Source organism: Sarcophilus harrisii, chromosome 1 (genome assembly GCF_902635505.1).
Source record: "Sarcophilus harrisii chromosome 1, mSarHar1.11, whole genome shotgun sequence".
Lineage (NCBI taxonomy): Eukaryota > Metazoa > Chordata > Mammalia > Dasyuromorphia > Dasyuridae > Sarcophilus > Sarcophilus harrisii.
In genome coordinates, this window is record NC_045426.1 from 276949698 (window position 1) to 276971686 (window position 21989).

General features: G+C 35.2%; 1 protein-coding gene across 1 annotated transcript in view; it reads right to left on the bottom strand.

The window, feature by feature from the left end:
- The window catches only part of SHOC1 (shortage in chiasmata 1), a 131864-nt gene extending 110489 nt beyond the window's left edge, over positions 1 to 21375 (bottom strand). Inside the window, exons 1-4 of the mRNA XM_031944360.1 lie at positions 21174 to 21375; positions 17705 to 17789; positions 2792 to 2918; positions 921 to 1008 (exon numbers count right to left, since the gene is read on the bottom strand). Coding sequence (XP_031800220.1) covers positions 921 to 1008; positions 2792 to 2918; positions 17705 to 17749 — 260 coding nt within the window. The 5' untranslated portion in view covers positions 17750 to 17789; positions 21174 to 21375. The remainder of the gene's footprint in view (positions 1 to 920; positions 1009 to 2791; positions 2919 to 17704; positions 17790 to 21173) is intronic.
- Between the last annotated feature and the right edge of the window lie 614 nt (positions 21376 to 21989).

Sequence of the window (21989 nt, forward strand, 5' to 3'; positions counted from 1 at the left end):
CAGATTACATTAATGATGTAATGAGCTGAAGCTCTTGAAGCTCTCATTGCACTGAAGTCCCAAGCACTTGAGGTTAATTATCAATTGGACAATACTCTATTAATATATGCTTGGAGAAAGAATGGCCCCGCCCACTCTCTGTGCAAGTTTGATGTGTTGTATAGGAAATTGCGTAGAGGATTTGGGGGGTGGAGTGTGAGAGCCAGAAGCACTGCCGGCCGGATTCGTGTCTTTGGCTGATTTTAAAATACATGGTCATCACAGAAATATAAATGAAAATGTCTGAATCTTTCCTCCCTGAAACTTTAGTTTACAGAATGGCTAGGGATAGGGTGGGGAAGGAATAGATGGCTCTTCGTCTAACTTGAACATAGAACCTTCTGTAATAATCTAATGTTTATGTGTATCCTAGGCTATTCACAAGGGGAAAAGAGACTGGAAAAGAAAATAAAAGCTAAAGTAAATGGAGAAGTACAAATAGTAATTCTCTGACAGGAGCTGCTACCTAGGTTTATGATTCATTTTAAAGCAGTCCAACCAAGGTTCTCTACTAGTGACCCTCTAGGCCAGGGGTCCTCAAACTTTTAAAATAGGGGGCCAGTTCACTGTCCCTCAGACTATTGGAGGGCCGGACTATAGTAAAAACAAAAGCTTTGTTTTGTGGGCCTTTAAATAAAGAAACTTCATAGCCCTGGGTGAGGGGGATAAACGTCCTCAGCTGCTGCATCTGGCCCGCGGGCCGTAGTTTGAGGACCCCTGCTCTAGGCTATTAATATTTTGGAAGTGATTTTTCATTCAAAAGAAGATGTTGGAAAAGGAAAGTGGATTCCACTTGCCCCTCACACACACAAGGCTTAGTAAGTAAGCACATATTAAATTCTTCTCCAGACACAATAAGAAGCAAGTTTAATGACACATACTTTTCAGGAACATCCTCCACAGAAACAACTGTCTTCCACTCATCCAAAACTGAGAAATCCTTCATTTGTAGAGATATGGGAATTGAGACTAGAAGAGAAAATAGAAAAAATATTAGCCTCTGCAATACTCTTTCATTATAAGTTTAAGGAACTCTAAATGTTTGAATTTTCCAGAATAGTGTGATCCTTATCTTTTCCCAGATTTATTTTCCTGATGATATATGATTCGCTAATACTTAAATATTCTCACCATGTTATAGCAAAACTTCTTTCTAGTTCAATCAGATCAATTTCCTTTAAATATATCACACTTAATTTTCATTTTCTACCTTTGCTCATGTCCCTCTTATACCCTTATGCTACTGCTTTTCTCCTATTCAAATCCTACTCATTATTCTTATTTTATAATACTTTTCACAAAGGTTTCAGTCTCCCTCCCTTACCTATCCTCCTGAATACAGCATTTATTTATGTCACTCATTTTTAGACATAATTAAATTCAGTTCAGTATTTTTATTTATATTTTATGTAGGGATAATTCTTCTCTACAATTAGACTAAACTCCTAAAACAAGAACTCTGTATTTATTATTTTTTTTAAAATTTCTTGCAAAACAGGCTAGTTTTTCCAAACAGGCTAGTACATAGATCTTATTATGTAAATGCTTTGTAAAACAATGTTTTGTGAGAAGTCTTCTAAAAGATAATAGGAGGCTTGATAAAATTAATTCATTTTTTTCACCTTTAGGTAAACTAGCAATTTCTTAAATATGTCTTAATAAAAATAGCAATGACATTTTTTAAATTAAAGGCTTAATATTATATTCAAGGAATTAGATATCAGTGTTAAAGAGCTTAATTTACGTTTTGCTTGTTCTATTTTACATGCATATTTCTATATTCCAAACTTTCTTGCTTAAAGGCTTCCAAAAATATCAAATTAAGAATTTCTTCAAGTTTTGACTATTACTAGGCCCTATCCTAACTTTTAAGATCATAACCAGTTAGAAGAAAAACACTATCCTTGCCAAATATTATTAAAAATCTTGTGTTCCATCCTTATGATCACTAAGCATATTCATCTAAACCAAATGTACCCCTTAGCTATGTCTGAGCATGGATTTCTCATTTTGTACTTCTAATACATGATCTGTCTGTCTAGAGAAAGAAAGCATGTTTTATCTTTAACCTTTTGGATCATAGTTAGCCATTGCATTGATTAGTGTCTTTCAGGTATTTTTTTTTTAACCAACAGAGTAGTTATTATAAATATGTTCTCCCTGTAGTTCTACTCACTTCACTCTACCACTCTACATCTGTTCATAAAAGTCTTCCCAGCTCCTTCTGAAACTGTACCTATCAATAATTCTTATGGTGTAATAATATTCTTTATGGAAATATATCAAAATTTGTTCAAGTATTTCAAAATTTTCTAGTTTTTTTACTATAATACTAAATGCGCCTATGCATTTTTGTATCATCAAAATTTTTGCTCTTTTTAAAAATTTTTTTAAGTTGGTTGTAGTAATAGTAGTAGTAGTAGTAGTAGTATCATTGTGTGAAAAAGTATGCATAGTTTAGTGATTTTGGTGGAGGGTAGTTGCAATTTTTTTACACAAAAATGTTGTGTATATTCATAGTTTCACTGTCATTTTACAGATTAATTAGCAATGGTTGTTTACTTGTCCTTGTGACCATACTAGTACTAAACCCAAGTCCTAACTCTGTGACTCTTTCTTCGAAATGTATAAATCTGAATATTAACAAGATTAAACTCCTTGCCATTCTAAAAAAAATAAATAAATAAATAAATAAAATCTTGTGTTCTTTTAAAACAAACGTTTAAGGGTCAAAACAGAAGAGAAAGCATACCACTTGTCCATGGCTTCCTTAATTTTTCATCAACAGCTCCAGCATGACAATTATTCTCATCAGGATGTAAATATGAAGGAATATGAAGTAATAATGATCTAATGCTTGATTTCTTTCTAATCAAATTCTGTGAGAAGAAAAATAGAATTTATAGAGGATTCTAACATTCTACTTGATACATCAATTTATCTAAGTAACTCTACCTACAATCATAAATACAACTTTTGTTTTAAAAAATTAAAAAAATTTGCTCAAACAAAACCAACAGAAACAAGATTAAAAGGCAAGTACAAAGCTAGGGGGAAAATTTTATAGCCAGTGTTTTTGATAAAGGTCTCATTTCTAAAATATGTAAAGAATTGTATCAAATTTATAAGAATAAAAGTGATTTCCCAATTGATAAATGATCAAAGGATATAAACAGACAATTTTCAGATGAAGAAATTAAAGTTATCTATAGTCACATAAAAAAATGCTCTAAATAACAATTGATCAGAGTATTTTTAATTTAAAATTTTGATTTTTTTATTTAAAATTTTAATTTTAAGTTAAAGTGATTTAAAATTTAAATTTAAAATATTGATCAGAGCATATTAAAATAATGTTAAGGTACCACTTCACACCTCTCAGATTGGCTAAGGTAAAATATAATGATAAATGTTGGGGGGAGTGTGGGGAAAACTGGGACACTGATGAATTCTTGGTGGAGTTGTGAAATGATCTAACCATTCTGGAGAGCAATTTGAAACTATACCGCATGGGCTATCAATCTGGGCATACCTTTTGATCCAGCAATGCCACTACTAGGTCTGTTCCAAGGAAATCAAAAAGGAGAGAGAAGGACTCTCCTGTGCAAAAAAAGTTTGTAGCAGCTCTTTTTGTGGTAGCAAAGAATTGGAAAATGAAGAGATGCCCATCAATGGAGGAATGACTGAATATGTCATGGTACATGAAGATATGGAATATTATTGTTCTATAAAAAATCATGAACAAGCTGATTATAGAAACAACTGAAAAGATTTACATGAATTTATACTGAACGAAACAAGCAGAAACAGGAATACAATGTATACAATAACAGCAAGAATGTGCGATGATCAACTATGAAAGCCTTGGTTCTTTTAAGTGATTCAGTCACCCAAGGCAATCTCAATAAATTTTGGTTAGAAAACGCCATCTGCATCCAGAAAAAGAACTATGGAGATTGAATATAAATCAATACATGCTATGTTCACTTTTTTTTTCCTGTATTTTTTTTCTCTCCCGTGGTTTTTCTTTTTTGTTCTGATTTTTCTCTGATTTTCAATATGATTCATAAAGAAATATGTATTAAAAATAAAATAATAAATAATAAAATAAATAAAAAACAAAGGTAGGGAAAATCATGCAAACCCGTCTGATTGAATCTACTATACATTTATCTAATACATCCTCACTTGGCCCTGACTGCTAATAGGCAATCATATATTTATTTCATTCATAAACTCACTATTCCATTCTTCACAGTGAGTCTTCTAAAGTTTTTTTTTTAATCCTTTCTCAAACACTTCATGACTTCCCCTCTCCCCAGCCAATCCTCTCAGCTAAGAACTTTGCCTCATATTTTACACAAAAAAAGTAAAGCCCTTCACTAAGAACTCCCTCTTATTCTCTCTTCTTTCATTCAGAAGCCTTTTTCAATTATCTTCTCCTTTGTTCCTTTTCCACATGCAAGGTAACTTGGCTGAAGAGACTGACCCCTGTCATCCCCAGTCTATCATTTATCTTCAATCACTCCCTATCCACTGGCTCCTTCCCTATTGCCTACAAACATGACCCATTTCTTCCTCACCCTCAAAAAACTCTCACTTGACCCTTTCACCACTGCTAACTCGAGTATTCTATTTTTTCTACCTTTTGTGAAAAAAACTGCTTAAGGCCATCTGTGATAAGATGCCTCTGCTACTTCTATTTTCATTCTTTTCTGAATTCCTTTCAATCTGGCTTCTGACTTCATCATTCCATTGGAATTGTTACATTCATCTCCTAATTACCAATTCCAATGCTTTTTTTTTCCTCAATCTTTTTTTCTTCTTTATAACCTCTTACCATCTTTTCCTTAATATTCTTGTCTCTCTAAGTTTCTGAGATACCCCTCTCTTCTGGTTCTCTTCTTATCTGATTATCACTTTTCTATCTCCTTTTCTAGATTCTCATCCAGAATATGCCCAAATTCCCAAGGGGAGGATTCTGGGAAGATGGTGGAGTAGATCAGTACATTTCAAGCTGTCCAGATTTCTCCCACAAATGGAAGAGATTTATGTCTCAGGGTGAACAGAGTGATGAAAAATCAAGAAGACTTGTGGCAGAACAGGGATTTTCCTAAGATAACCCAAGAACGATCTGTACCAAAGATGCAATTAACCAGTGTGAAGGGCAAACATTTTCCAGCTAGCTCCACAGAAACAGCAAGTGGGAAACTCTGGGGCCAGCTAGGTTTAGCTACAGCCTCAATAGGAACCACAGAAACTTTCAGTCTTCTTGTAGGAGTGAGGAAAGGTGAGATCTAAGCCTGGGAATAGATAAGGAACATTAGGCCCAGCTGTGCCATGGAGATGGGGGGGGGGGGGTTGGGGGGGGGCCCTAGGCAAGAAGAAACAAGCATACAGGTGAGTGTAGAAGCCTTGGGGCATGCTGGCACTTGCAGGAGGGAGGAGCTTTTGGCTTGGGGTTCCAGGTCAGAGAGGAGAGCTAAAGTGAAGCTAGAGGCACCATCTTCCTACCTCATGATTAGAGGTATTTACACTAATACTTCTCATTTAAAAAAAAAAAAAATGAACTGGCAAAGAAGAAAAAACCCACCAGAGAAACTTACTATGGGAATAGGGAATCCCTGTGTTTATTTTTAGAAGAGGTCACTAAAGTAAAAAAAGCTGATTTTATCCCAGCCCAGAGAATGTTTGTAGAAGAATGTAAAAAAATTATTTAAAAATCAAATGAGACTCATTGAAGAAAAGCTAAAACAAAACAAACCTGAAAAACAAGATTACGAAAAAAATAGTTAATCAACTAGAAATGGAGATAGTCTTAAAGATGAAAATAATTCTTTGAAAATTAGTACAGAACTTATCAGCAGCCTCAATAAAACACTGCAGAGCCTGGAATCATATATACTACCAATCAAAAGGACTATGCCTATGGCCAAAAATATCCTATACAGCAAAATTATCTATGGTATTGAATGAAAAAAAAAATGGACATTTAATGAACTTGCAGATTTTCAGAACTTTCAACCAAACCCCTAATTCAATAGAAAATTTAACATATAAGAGCCAATATCAAAGATTAATTTCAAAGAACTTAACATGGACAAATTGTTTATGTTTTTTTTACATAGAAATGTATACCATACGTTTAAGATTGACATCAGCAACTGGATAGCTCAAAAGAAAGACTGAGGCAAAGTTGAGCATGATCTGACTTTAAAAAGCAAAATCATCTGAAATACAAATGAGGTACATAGGAAGAATAGACATAGGGGTATCAAAATGAGGGAGAAGGGCTCATAGTTCTGAAAACCTACTCACATCAGGAATAAGTTAAATAGGCAACAATACATATATACCATAAAGAGTATAACACCCTTCAAAATCTATAAAGAAATAAGGAAAGAGGGAATGAGTGGAAGGAGAAGCAAGGGGTCACAGAAGAAGAAGACAAGGGAGGCTGGGGGGAGGTTAAGTAATAGAGGCAGGTTAAGGGGCAGAATCAAAGTAGAAGAGTTAGCAGGGATAAGAAAGAAGAGTCAAACTTAAAGATTCCATCAAGAAAGAAATCTATATGTCAGCCATACTAATATTGTTTTACATGCATGTTTACACATGGATAAATGCATATATATGTATGTGCCTGAATATATGTATTTATGCATGTTACTCTATATATGTGTGTGTACAGATATATGTATATGTATGTGGGTTTGTGGGTGGGAGTGAATGGATATGAATATACATGTGTGTGTATATATATCTATATATAAATATATTTCTGTGTTTATAGCCTGTTTGAGGGATGTGGAGGGATGAAAGGGGGAAAAAAGAATAAAGTAAAAAAAATGTGCAGCAGAAAACAAAAGAACAACCTACAATGAAGCAAGGAAAAGATGGACACTCATGAATATATAATTTCTTCTACTATTATATATCCTTTCTTGATTAGAAATTTATTGTTATATATTTTGAATCCTACCTGATGTTCTGCTGGGCACATGACAAAGTTCTGTTCTGTTTTGTTTTATATTCCTTTTCTATGTTTCTTTTTTCTCTTCTTTTAAAAAATAAAATAGTCAAAAAAAAAAAAAAGAGAGAGAGAGAGAGAGAGAAAAGAATTGTGTTCCTTAGAGCTCTGTATTAGGCCCTCTTCTCTTTTCTCTCTATACTACTTTACTTGGAGATCTTATCCACTTCCATGAGTGAGAGAAATCAGATCTTCATATGCAAAGTAGTAACTGAAATGAGTCTTGAAGACAGTGAGGGATTCTGAGACATAAATGAAGTGTTTCATTCCTTGTACTGGATAGTCACTGCAAGGACACAGAGCTAGGAAAGGGTGCACTATGTGTTTACCGTGGCTGCACTGTAAATTAAAGTAAGAGGATGAATTGTATGATAAGCCTGGAAAGACTGGTGGGGACAACATGTAAAAATCATGGGATTTGATGAAATCACTAAGAATACAAACAAAAGAAAAGGAAGACAGAATCTCAAGGTAAAATGAAAAGAAACACCACATTTGTTCATTACTTTCCTTCTGTCAGAATTTATTAAATGCCTACTTTGTGCTGTGCACTGTACTAAACATTAAGGATTCAAAGAAAGGCAAAAAACAGTCCTTGTTCTCAAGGAGTTCACAATCTAGCAGGAGAGACAATGAGCAAATAATATGTACAAAAGTAGGATAACGAGGAAATAATTAACAGAAGATACTAGATTTGAGAGGAATTGAGAAAGCCTTCCTGTAGAAGATGAGATTTTAGTAGGGACATGAAGGAAGTCAGAAAAACCAGGAGGTAGGAATTGTAAAGAGAGCATTCCAGGTTAATAAAATTGTCATTTCTCATGTATTTCTATCTGTGGAAGCTAAATGACTTTAGTTTGTCCTTCTCTGTTCTATCCTGTGCTTCAAATTCAAAGGGAATCTTTACTAATTAGATCTATTAGAACTAATTCTGTGATCTTTGCCAAAAATTATATACTTCCTTGTAGGGAAAAATACCAGAACTGTGATTTTACTGGTATGGGGAATTCTTTTTTTGCAAGAAAATTCCTCGTGGCAACAATAGTCTCAGAGACCACCCAAAGTCAGTGTGTGAGAGAGGAGGGGACTTGAAACCAGTTCTCTGCAAAATTACTAATGTTTTCATCCTTCCAATTTTGGATTCATCACTTTGGCATGTTTCTGTTTTTTTCACTCTCCTTCATCCTATATATTTAATTATTTGCAAAATAATTATCTTGCCATTACTGCCTTCAACACATCTCTCAAATCCAACAATTCCTCAGCAGCCTTACAACTACCATATAAGTTCAGGTCTTCATCACTTCCTACCTACATTATTGCCAACAGCTAATTGCTCTTCCTGCTTCAAGTTTCTCCCTACTCTACTCCATCATAAACACTGCTGCTGAAGTAGTTTTCCTTAAGCACTTGATCAAGTGGCTCCTCTTTTCAGCCAAACTACAGTGGTGGTACCTATTATCTCTAGAAAAACATATAATAAACTCGTTCATTCAGCTTTTATATATCTAAAATCTTTCCAGTCTCACTGGACATTACTTTCTTCCTTTACTCTGTGATCTAGCCAAACTGTCCTTTCTGATCCCCACACAAAATACTCCATTCCCTGGCTATATGCCTTTGTACTAACCAGTTGTCATGGCTGGAATGCATACTCTTCTCCCCCTTACTTCTATTTCATAGTCCTTCTCTTCCTTTAAGAGACTACTCAGGCAGTTTCTGCTAAAACTTTCCTAACCTAAACCCTCACTCCCATCTCTAAATACCATTCTTTCCAAAGTACCTTGTATTTAACTACTTTACAGCTATATTTTAAAATTTGATATTAATGCTGTGTATATTTTATATAAATTTGTCTTTTCCTTTAGAATAAAAGCCCACTGTGACTAGGAATTGCTTCATTCTATGTACTTATATATCCAGTAACTAGCATTGTACCAGGCACACAGTATTTTTAAAATAATTATTGACTAGTTGATTGATTCTTGGTTCTAGGACCAGCCTTCTATCCATTATGTTAAACTGTCTCTCAAAATACTTGATAGTACTGAATTCAATAGAATCTAAGATTGTCAAATGAAGGTGGCCTAGCTGTTCCTGATCTAAAACTATATTATAAAGCAGCAGTCACCAAAACAATTTGGTATTGGCTAAGAAATAGACTAGCTGACCAGTGGAATGGGTTAGGTTCACAGGACAAAATAGTCAATAACTATAGGAATCTAGTGTTTGACAAACCCAAAGACTCCAACTTTGGGGATAATAATTCACTATTTGATAAAAACTGCTGGGAAAATTGGAAATTAGTATGGGCATGGAACCACACTTAACACTGTACACCAAGATAAGATCAAAATGAGTTCATGATCTAGGCACAAAGAATGAGATTATAAATAAATTAGAAGAACATAGGATATTTTACTTCTCAGACCTGTGGAGGAGGAAGGAATTTGTGACCAAAGAAGAACTAGAGATCATTATTGATCACAAAATAGAAAATTTTGATCAAATCAAGTTAAAAAGTTTTTGTACAAACAAAACTAGTGCACATAAGATTAGAAGGGAAGCAATAAGCTGGGAAAACATTTTTACAGTTAAAGGTTCTGATAAAGGCTTCATTTCCAAAATATATAGAGAATGGACTCTAATTTATAAGAAATCAAGCCATTCTCCAATTGATAAATGGTCAAAAGATACAGACAATTTTCAGATGAAGAAATTGAAACTATTTCTACTCATATGAAAAGGTGTTTCAAATCATTATTGAGCAGAGAAATGCAATTTAACACAACTCTGAGATACCACTACAAACCTGTCAGATTGGCTAAGATGACAGGAAAAGATAATGACGAATGTTGGAGGGGATGTGGGAAAACTGGGACACTGATGCATTGTTGGTGGAGTTGTGAACGGATCCAGCCATTCTGGAGAGCAATTTGGAACTATGCTCAAAAAGTTATCAAACTGTGCATACCCCTTGATCCAGCAGTGTTATTACTGGGCTTATACCCCAAAGAGATATTATAGAAGAGAAAGAGACCTATATGTTCAAAAATGTTTGGGGCAGCCCTTTTTGTAGAGGCTAGAAACTGGAAATTGAATGGATGCCCATCAATTGGAGAATGACTCAGTAAACTGTGGTATATGAATGTTATGGAATATTATTGTTCTGTAAGAAATGACCAGCAGGATGAATAGAGAGAGGCCTGGAGAGACTTACATGAATTGATGCTAAGTGAAATGAGCAGACCCAGGAGATCATCAGCAACAATACTATATGAGGATCAGTTCTGATGGAAGTAAATATCTTCAACAATGAGAAGATCCAAATCAGTTCCAATTGATCAGTAATGAACAGAATCAGCTATACCCAGTGAAAGAACACTGGGAAATGAGTGTGGACCACAGCATAGCATTTCCATTCTTTCTGTTATTGTTTGCTTTCATTTTTGGTTTTCTTCTCAGGTTATTTTTACCTTCTTTCTAAATTTGATTTTTCTTATGCAGCAAGATAATTGTATAAATACACATGCATATATTGTATTTAACATATACTTTAATATATTTAACATGTATGGGACTACCTGACATCTAGGGGAGGGGATGGAGGGAAGGAGAGGAAAAGTTGGAACAGAAGTTTTTGCAAGGGTCAATGTTGAAAAATTACCTATGCATATGTTTTGTCAATAAAAAGTTATAATAAAAATAAAAATTTAAAAAAATTATCTAAGATTGTATTTATTCACCATACTTTTTTGAAAGCAAACTATTTAAATGATCATTAATTTCCTCTATACCACACAGCAATAACATGATAGATAGTTCCTAATGTGTGCCTTTTGGAACTGGGTTTAGGATAAGTAAGGAAAGCAGTTACATGTAGGTAAACATAAGGAATAACTGTTGACATAATTTTTTTAATTTAAAATTTTAATTCTTAATGCCAGAAAGTTCCATTCTCTCTAATCTATATAGGTGTCAACTTATATACTTAGTCAACAAACATTTATTATTATTATTATTTTTTTTTTTTTTTGAAAACTCACACAGAGGAAGCACTCACATGGTGGTCAGAAAAAGTAATACAAGGACAGACTTAAGGTTTCTCTTAAGAACTTTAGAATGAATAAATTGTGTTATATGAAAATTATGGAATATTACTGTTCTGTAAGAAATGACCAACAGGATGATTTCAGAAAGGCCTGGAGAGACTTACACGAACTGATGCTGAGTGAAATGAGCAGGACCAGGAGATCATTATATACTTCAACAACAATACTAGATGATGACCAGTTCTGATGGATCAGGCCATCCTCAGCAACGAGATCAACCAAATCATTTCTAATGGAGCAGTAATGAACTGAACTAGCTATGCCCAGAAAAAAGAACTCTGGGAGATGACTAAAAACCATTACATTGAATTCCCAATCCCTATATTTATGCACACCTGCATTTTTGATTTCCTTCACAAGCTAATTGTACAATAATTCAGAGTCTGATTCTTTTTGTACAGCAAAATAATGTTTTGGTCATGTATACTTATTGTGTATCTAAGTTATATTTTAATATATTTAACATCTACTGGTTATCCTGCCATTTAGGGGAGGGGGTGGGGGGGTAAGAGGTGAAAAATTGGAACAAGAGGTTTGGCAATTGTTAATGCTGTAAAGTTACCCATGTATATATCCTGTAAATAAAAGGCTATTAAATAAAAAATTAAAAAAAAAAAAAAAGAACTTTAGAATGAGTTGTATGACAAGTAAGACACTGGCACAGACCACCAAGCATGGTGTGCCCTCATTAGGTCCTGTGCTCTGAGCAATGAAGAATTGAATTATCTCAGAAGAAACGCAAGATGCACAAAGTAAAAGAAGCCACCCCAAATATTCACATGGACATACAGAATTCATGCATTCTGAGCTTGTATTGATCTGTTCAGTCATAGTCAGACACACTATAATTTGATTTTAATATAGTAATGTCGTTTTAGTCCTCCAATTAACCAACCAAAGATTTATTAAGCACCTACCATGCAAACATTGTGCTAAGGACTAGGGATAAAAGGAAAGGCAAAAGTCAATTTCTTCCCACAAACTCATAATTTAATGTAGTAGACAACACACAAAAGACTATGTACAAAGAAACTCTATAGAAATAAATAGGAAATAATCAACAGAAAGCAGGCACTAGTATTAAGAGGGATCAGGACCTGTAGAAGTTGGAATTTTATCTGGAACTTGAAGGAATTCAGGGAATAACAGAGAAGTCTGGAAGAGGGAGGAGCTCAAAGGGAAACAAGAATTCAATTCTGGCCATGTTGAGTTTAAGATGTCCATAAGTCAACCAAACTGAGTTGTTTAATAGGCAATTGGAGAAGTGAAATTGGAAGTCAGTTAACAGAGGTTAGGGTTGGCTAAGTTTCATGCTCTGTATTATATAAATGTTTATTTAGTAATGAATCAAGAAGGATACTATAAAAGTCTAATTCTGAAATATGCTCATGGCCTAAAGACTCTTAGTTTCTTAATAGTAGTCAATGAAATAAAAAACTAGCACATCCTATTAAGTTAAAAAGGTTGTGAGTATGGACTCTGTGATAGTCTATGTATACTGTCCAAGACATATCAAGTTCAATGTGAGAAGAAACATAGGATGTTGGCATAGCAATTCAATGAAATGGAACAAATAATCAAAACACTGAAAATCAAAATGTGATAGCAACTCTTTTTGAGATGGCAAAGAATGAAACTGAAAGATACTCATCAACTGGGGAACGACTGAACAAGTTGTGGTATGTTATTGTAATGCCATACTATTGTGCTATAAGAAATGATGAGTAGGATGGTTTCAAAAAAAACCTGAAAAGGCATATAAGAACTGATACAAAATGAAATGAGCAGAATCAGAAGAACATTGTACATAATGATAACAATACTGTATGATAATCAACTGTGAATGACAGCTATTATCAAAAATACAGTAATCCAAGACAATTCCAAAAGACTCATGATGAAAAATGCAATTGACATTCGGAACTGATAGAGTCTGAATGCAAATTTGAACATAGCATTTTTTTACTTTTTTTTAATCTGTTTTTCTTTTTGATCTGTGTCTTCTTTTATAACATGACTGTAAAAGGCTGAAACTCTTGAGTTGATGCACTGAGGTCCGATAACCGAGCATTTAAGGTTAACTATCAATTGGACAAAACTCTATTAGCATATGCTTGGAAAATAGCCCTTCCCACTATTCTGTGGTGGTTCAATCTTTTGGTGTATACAGAGAATTGTGGGAAGGATTAGAGGGTGGAGTAAGACAAGCCAGAATCACTTGGGCGGTGGAGGTGGAAAAGGAAGATCACAGAGATCCTGTGTCCATTCCCTTCACTTCTATTCGTAAAGACCAAGAATAAAGACCAAGGACTTTTGCTTATCCTGACTCCAGCTGATTCTAAGATATCCAGGGTGTTAACTCGGTCTCCACACATGACTAATATGGAAATATATTTTGCATGACTGCACATGTATAACATATCAAATTGTTTACCCTCTCAGGGAGATGGAAAGGTAGGAGGAGAGAGAGAAGATTTGATATTCAAAACTTTTAAAATTAATGTTAATTTACATATAATTATATATAATTACATATCTTTACATGTAATTGGGGAAAAACCCAAAATGTTAGTAAAATTAAAAGTTAATATGTATGTGTGTGTGTGTGTGTGTGTGTTATAGCACAGCTTAGAACTTACAATGGAATCTTGTGAATTTTTGCACAGACATATAAATGCTTTGCTCCAGAATATGGATTATTTTTCATATTTTACATTTAACCCATGTCCTCTGTCTTTTTCTCCCATGTCATCTCATCTTCCATTTCCCCCTTCCCACTGACAAAAAAAAATAGATTCTAAATTCTTGTAGACAGTTCCATATTGGAACTGATCATAAAAGATGACTATCTTCTTTTGGTGTAATTCATCTCCACTCCTGAAAAATGTCTGAATATGCCTCTTGCCATCTCTTGGTGATTCCCATAATTTGCATCAAAGTTCTAAAATCCTTCCAATTTGACTCTGATTGTATAGACACTCCTCAGATCAGAACTGAATTTTAAGCTGCCAGTGGCATAGACATTTTTATGAACCTTGAGCTCTCTGACAAGATCTAGTAAGACTAGAAATTTCACCCTGTCGTTTAAACGTCTCTTAGAGGATAAGCATGCTTTAGAATTACAAGATAAGCCACTTCCTTCCTATCAGAACTATATTATTTGAATAACTCAAGAGTAACAGTTGGGAGGCAAAACACAGATCTGCTTATTTATATCATGGCTTTAGTCTCATTGTTTTGCAGTGAGGGCAGTAGAATGGAGAGAAAGCCTAACATGGGTATCCCTCTTTCTTCAGAAGGCACACTACTCAAAAATTCATCTCTATAAGGCTAGATATCTCTGAACTCTTAATTCTGGGATTATTCAGCTGAAGACACTAAAACTAAGGCACAACTGGGATTAGAGACTCCAATATATTTAGCCATAAACCAAGGTAATTAAGTAACAAGATTACTCACCAGAGAACTACTAGCCACTGCTTAAAATTCAAAGGATTTGGTGGTACCCTAGACCTTCCTAGAGGAGCCTAATCTATAATCGATAAACTGCAATATAACAGCATAATTATCACTGCTGAAAAAAACTCTCTTTTCTGGCTAGAAGATAAGGTTATGGCACTACCTTGGCTAAGAATCTTCCCATTCTCTAATTGGGAGACAAAAGTTTTGGAATAACACTGTCCCTTTACCATGTAAGCAAGCATATGCTGCTCTCACATGTAAGCCACAGCAGCCAAAAAAGCTAATCCTCTCTTAAACTGCATTAAGAAGCATCATTTCCAGAAAAAGGGAGGTTCCACTATACTCTGCCACTACCAGATCTCATTTGGAATTCTGGCCCCCTGGTTTAATTTAAGGAAAACATTAATAAATTGGAGACCATCCAGAGGGGGTAATGAGAGATGGTAATGAGGGATGGTAATGAGACTTGTGTCATGTCATATGAGGATTGGTTGGAGGAATTGAGCATGTTTAGCACAGAAAAGACTCAGAGGAAACATGATAGCTACTTTTTTTTTTTTTTTTTTTAGGTAATCAGGGTTAAATGACTTGTCCAGGGTCATACAATTAGTGAGTATATAAGACTAAATTTTAACTCAAGTCTTCCTGACTCCAGGGCCAGTGATCTGTGTCACCTAGCTGCACTGTGAAAACTATTTTTAATCTCCTTACACCCTCTCAAATTAGCTAAAATGAAAGGAAAAGATAATGATAAATGTTGGAGGGGATGTGGGAAAACTAGGACACTAATACATTGTTGGTGGAGTTGTGAAATGATCCAATCATCCTGGAGAGCAATCTGGAACTATGCCCAAAGAGCTATCAAACTGTATATCCTTTGACCTAGCAGGAAATAATAAAAGAGGGGAAAGGACCCACATGTACAAAAATGTTTGTAGCAGCTCTTTTTTTGGTAGCGAAGAATTGGAAAAGGAGTAGATGCCCATTAATTGGGGAATGGCTGAACAAGCTGTGGTACACGAAGGTAATGGAATGTTTTTCTTCTATTAAAAAAAAAAAAAAAGATTAACAAGCTGATTTTAGAAATGCCTGGAAAGATTTACATGAACTGATGCTGAGTGAAAGGAATAGTAAGAATGTGTGACGATTAAATATGAAAGGCTTGGTTCTTCTTAGCAGTTCAGTGATCCAAAGCAATCCCAATAGACTTTGGGCAGAAAATATCATCTGCATCCAGAAAAAAATCTAAGAAAACTGAATGTAAATCAATCCATGCTATGTTCACTTCTTTTGTTGTTTGTTTTTTTATCTCTCCCATGGTTTTTCCCTTTTGCTCTGATTGTTCTCTCCCAACATGATTCATAAAACAATATATATTAAAAATAAGTAAACTTACTACAAAAACAACAACAACAATAACAACAACAACAACAACAACAACAACCTACTTTCAAGTATTTCAGAAATTCATCTGAAGGAAGTATTCAACTTACTCTGTTTTGGGCCAGAGGACAGAACCAGCAACAGTGGACAGAAGTAGTAAAGAGGCCAATTCATGTTTGATGACAGGATTAAATTCCTAATAATTAGTGCTTTCCAAACCTGGTTCCCTAGAGAAGTGATGGGCTTCCCCTCCCTGGAGATCTTTAGGCTGAATCTGGATTTACCACTTGTTGGGTACATTATACTGGCGATACCTCCATGTATGGATTGGACTAGATGTTCACTGAGGTTCCTTCCAATTTAGTGATTCTTCATTGCTAGGACATATACACTTTACTCACTTTACTCATTATACAGCTCTTGCCATTCCTCTGAACACCTAAGCAAGTATATGTAGCCCTCATATGCTTCTGTCTCAACGCAGTCATTAACAGTTTAAGGAGATAGGAAGAAGATTTAATTGTTAATTAAAATTGTCCAACAACACTTACTAATCAGCTGCTATGTGCCAGGAACTGTGCTAAATACTAGGTCTACAAATATGAAAAAGAGTCTCTGTCCTCAAGTTTACATTCTAACAGGGGAAAAGAATACAAAAGGAAGCTGAAAAGGGGATGAAAGGGAGAAGGGAAGATAACCAGTTTGAAGACCACTCCAAAAGAATGCAGCTGGACAGGAAACGAAGACATGAATGGTCTGGGTGGCCCTTCATAAATGGAAGTTTCAGAAAACACTCTTAACTCAACCTCTCAGAGTACTCAGGAGAAGAGTACTTATGAGGTATGATTACCAGGCCAGAAAGGATCTGGATATACCTGAGGGTATAAGGAACAAACCCAAAAGATGGCAGTTGAGTGGGAAAGGAAGAGATGTAGTCAAATGGAATGTCATAAGACAGTGAAAATAACCACTCTGACAATTCCAAAGAACTCATGAAGAAAAATGCTATCCATCTTCAGAGAGAGAATAGATGAATTCTACTGCAGATTGATGCTTACGTTTTTACTTTTTTTTTTGGTTTTATTTTATTCTTATCTGTGTTTTCTTTATCAATATGGTTAATATGGAAATGGGTTTTGCAGGACTTCACATGTATAATCCATATCAAATTGCTTACCTTCTCAAGGTAGGAGGAGGGGCAGGAGGAAGAAGAGAATTGGTACTCAAATTTTTTAAAGAGATATGTTAAATTAGGAAACATCTCATGATACACACACACACACACACACACACACACACAACTGCTCTGAGTAAAGATTTACTATATAATACTGAATTTTCCATTTCTTATCAATGAATGATGACAATGGGGATTTCTTCCCTGATTCTTAAGGCGTACATCTGTTAAACTAGATGATGATATAGAAATTTTCTTAGTGGTTAATAAAAGTATACAGCATTTTAAAAAGCATTTTTTCTTCCTAAGTAGAGCAATGTTTCAATTTCAGCTTAAAATGCCAACATCTTATTTCTCACAATGCACTATTTGGTGCATGTTAAAAGTAATCTGAAAATCTCAAAACATATTTCTTATGTTATTCCAAAACACCTATAGTTAAACAAAGATATATCACTTCACTTCCAATTTTTAGTAAACAGATAAGAACAAGTAGCACTCTACCTCATGTGAATAGTCCACCGAGTGATATTTTAATGCTGTGAACATATCTTCTTTATTTCACCAATACAGCAAAAACTGCAATTATCTGGAAATGTAAAAGTTTTAAAAGCTCAATATTATTCAAAAAACCTAGTAAATTGTCTTAAACACTCTATATCAAAAAATTTGGTCTTTTGTTTCTTATTTTTAAATTTGTATCTTAAGGTAAGGCAATCTATTTTTTTTAGTTATTTTAGTTTCTTTAATATGGTGAATCAAAATAATGTCTTTTATGATTGTATTCAATAAATGTTTCCACCTTAAAAAATTTCCTGGATACATACCCTAAAATTTAACTTTCTGAAATGTACAATATATGCACATATGTATTTAATTTAGAATCAGTTTTCAAATACAAATTTCTGCTTTTCTCATGTGAACAACTTTGAATGAAAGAGCTAACTATAAAAAGTCATTAGCTTAGAAACTATTGTGTCAAAATCTAATATGCAGATATTATATATTGATATATAAAGATTACTTTTCAAATATCCATACACCATTCACGCTGATAGGACACATTAAAAATGTTGATTTTACTATCAAGGTATGTTGGTGTAGTAAAAAAAAAGCACTAGACTACCAATTGAAAAAATCTTGTTTTGAATCCTAGCTCTTCCTTTTTGCTGAGATCCTGTCATTTAATCTCTATAAAGCTTAGTCTCCTACTCTGTGAAATGTGGGAGTTGCCATTAGATCTCCCAGATGCTTTCTTAGTCTCAGTCTTATTGACATGTGATATAATATAGTGACTATAATAATGTGACTATAGTCACATTACAAAAAGGAGTCCTCCCTACCCTCATGGAGCTGGATTTTGGAAATCTCATTTTCACAACAATGACTAGAATGGAGGGGGGTAGTATGAAGATTAAATGTGTGTTTTCATCAGTCAGCAAAGGAGTCAAGAAGACATTTATGTATTGATTATTGTGTTATATTTCCATGTTTGGATTTAGGGACACAAATAAATATGATCTCTACCCTCTCCAAAGGCAGATCAGATTCTTTTATTTTTTTTTAAGCTTTTTATTTTAAAAATATAGGCACAGATACCCTTTGATCCAGCAGTGCTACTACTGGGCTTATACCCCAAAGAAATACTAAAGAAGGGAAAGGGACCCACATGAGCAAAAATGTTTATGGCAGCCCTCTTTGTAGTGGCTAGAAACTGGAAAATGAATGGATGCCCATCAATTGGAGAATGGTTGGGTAAATTGTGGCATATGAATATTATGGAATATTATTGTTCTGTAAGAAATGACCAGCAGGATGAATACAGAGAGGCTTGGAGACTTTACATGAACTGATGCTAAAATGAGCAGAATCAGGAGATTATTTATACTTTAACAACAATACTGTATGAGGATGATTCTGATGAAGGGATTTCTTTGACAAAGGACGATCTAACTCAGTTTTAATTGATCAATGATGGAAGAAGCAGCTACACCAGAGAAGGAAATGGGAAAAATGAAAAACTGTTTGATTTTTTTCTTCCCCGGTTATTTTTACCTTCTGAATCCAATTCTCCCTGAGCAAAAGAGAACTGTTCGATTCCCTGCACAATATTTTGTACCTAGAATATACCGCACTATTTAATATGATAGGGACTGCTTCCATCTGGGGGAGGGTGTGGAAGGAGGGAGGGGAAAAATCGGAACAGAAGTGAGTGCAAGGGATAATGTAAAAAATTACCCTGGCATGGGTTCTGTAAATAAAAAGTTATTTTAAAAAAAAAGATATATATATATATATATATAGGCACAGTTTTCAACATTCACCTTTGCAAAAATCTTGCGTTCCAAAATTTTCCCCCTTCCTTTCCCCCATCCCTTTCTCCAAAAGGCAAGTAATCAAATGTTATTGTGCAATTCTTCTATATATATTTCACTTATCATTTCCTGTAGGTCTTTGAGAACGCTGAGAAGTTATAAATGACTTGTCCTGTAGTCTATCCCAGTCACTAAGTCCAAAAGATAGAACTTGAACACAGGTCTCACTAGTTTTTAGGTCAGCTCTATGTCCACTCTCCTACACTACCTTTCTCCCCCCCTACCCCCAGGCAACTGGGGTTAGGTAACTTGCCCAGAGTCACACAGCTAGGAAGTGTTAAATGTCTGAGGTCATATTTGAACTCAGGTCCTCCACTGCATCACCTAGCTGCCCCTACACCACCTCTTGAATGAATCATTAGCTACTAAAAAAAATCATATCAAATTTTACGATACATACAAAGCAAAATATGCTTAAAGGTTTTAAAAGGTCATTACTTCAAAACAACTAGAACATGTATGGCCTTAATTTATTTGGCAGCTAGGGGGAGCAATACAAGATAGAGTATACAAGATACTCTTGTATCTCGCAATACAAGATTCGTCAAATCTTGGAATCCAGGAGATAAGATTCTGCTTCAAGCCATTTCTCAGGCCTAACTCTGATCAAGTCACTTAATCTCAACTCAGTGAACCACTTATCTGCAATTGGGAGTAACAGCTCTCACCTCTCAAAGTTGTCGAGTTTAGGACATAGATCTCTAGCAGTTTCTTTTTGTACAGCAAAATAACGTTTTGGTCATGTATACTTATTGTGTATCTAATTTATATTTTAATGTATTTAACATCTACTGGTCATTCTGCCATCTAGGGGAGGGGATGGGGGGTAAGAGGTGAAAAATTGGAACAAGAGGTTTGGCAATTGTTAACGCTGTAAAGTTACTCATACATATAACCTGTAAATAAAAGGCTATTTAAAAAAAAAAAAAAAGCTAATTGTACAATATTTCAAAGTCTGATTCTTTTTGTACAACAAAATAACGTTTTGGTCATGTATACTTATTGTGTATGTAATTTATATTTTAATATATTTAATATCTACTGGTCATCCTGCCATCTAGGGGAGGGGGTGGGGGGGTAAGAGGTGAAAAATTGGAACAAGAGGTTTGGCAATTGTTAACGCTGTAAAGTTATCCATGCATATAACCTGTAAATAAAAGGCTATTAAAAAAAAAAAAAAGCTAATTGTACAATATTTCAGAGTCTGATTCTTTTTGTACAACAAAATAACGTTTTGGTCATGTATACTTATTGTGTATCTAAGTTATATTTTAATGTACTTAACATCTACTGGTCATCCTGCCATCTGGGGGAGGAGGTGGGGGAGGGGAAAATTGGAACAAGAGGTTTGGCAATTGTTAATGCTGTAGTTACCCATACATATAACCTGTAAATAAAAGGCTATTAAATAAAAATAAATAAATAAAAAATAAAAGGTCTCTAGCAGTAGTATACTTACGAGGGCTATGGAAATTGGTTTGTTATGATTTGTAAGTGTTTCACAATGCTATAGAAATTCTAGCGATGAATCGCTTCAAAGGGAGACGGGAATAGACACAGAAGTAACGGGTTCTCTCTGGGCTTTTAATGATGCTTACCAACAAACAAACGACCACCTGGATTCTACAAACCCACTTAAACTGAGCCTCACAGAACAATCAGAAGACTGCCCTCAAGCTTCGTCCAAGTTCCCGCGCTGCCCAGCGGAATTAGGCGGCGACAGGCTTCGACGTTTCCTGCTCTCGCGTAATTTCCCCTTTCCTTCGAGCACGCGCCCCTACGTGGCCCCGCCCACTTCCGGGCGTGCCAACAGCTTCCGGGCGTGCCAACAGCTTCCGGGCGTGCCAACAGCTTCCTCGCAGCGAGCGCGACTTCTTCCGCGCCTTACTGCGCAAACTCCGCCCCTCCCCTTTCTCCTCCCCTCAGAATAAAAGAATCTATTGGCTCTGGACTAGTTCCTTATCTTCAGGCTCTTTCTTGTGCCGTTGAGAGGTCTCTACAAAGCCCTGGAATCAAAGATTAAAATCCCACTGACACGTGGGTAGAGCTTTCTAGACCTCAGATACCTCATTTGTAAAATGAGTGCCCTAGGTGATTTCTGAGGTCCTTTCTAGAACTGAACTAACTTGGAGATCGAGAGAGGGGAGGTCTTGATTCTAATTCTGCGCTCAGTTTTTTTTAGGCAATTTTGTGGCCAAGTAAAAGCCAGAAGGGAGTGTCGTAGGATCACAGATTTGGATCTGGAAAGGAACCATCTGGTCTCTCACCCTCAGTTTCAGCTCAGGAGCCAAGTATCATAGTTACATAGCTAACGTATAGGAAGATGGCGTTTGAACCGAGATCCTTGAATCGATCCAGTACTATTTTGTGTAGGATGTATCTATTCACGCCCTGGACATGTTACTCCTCTGACA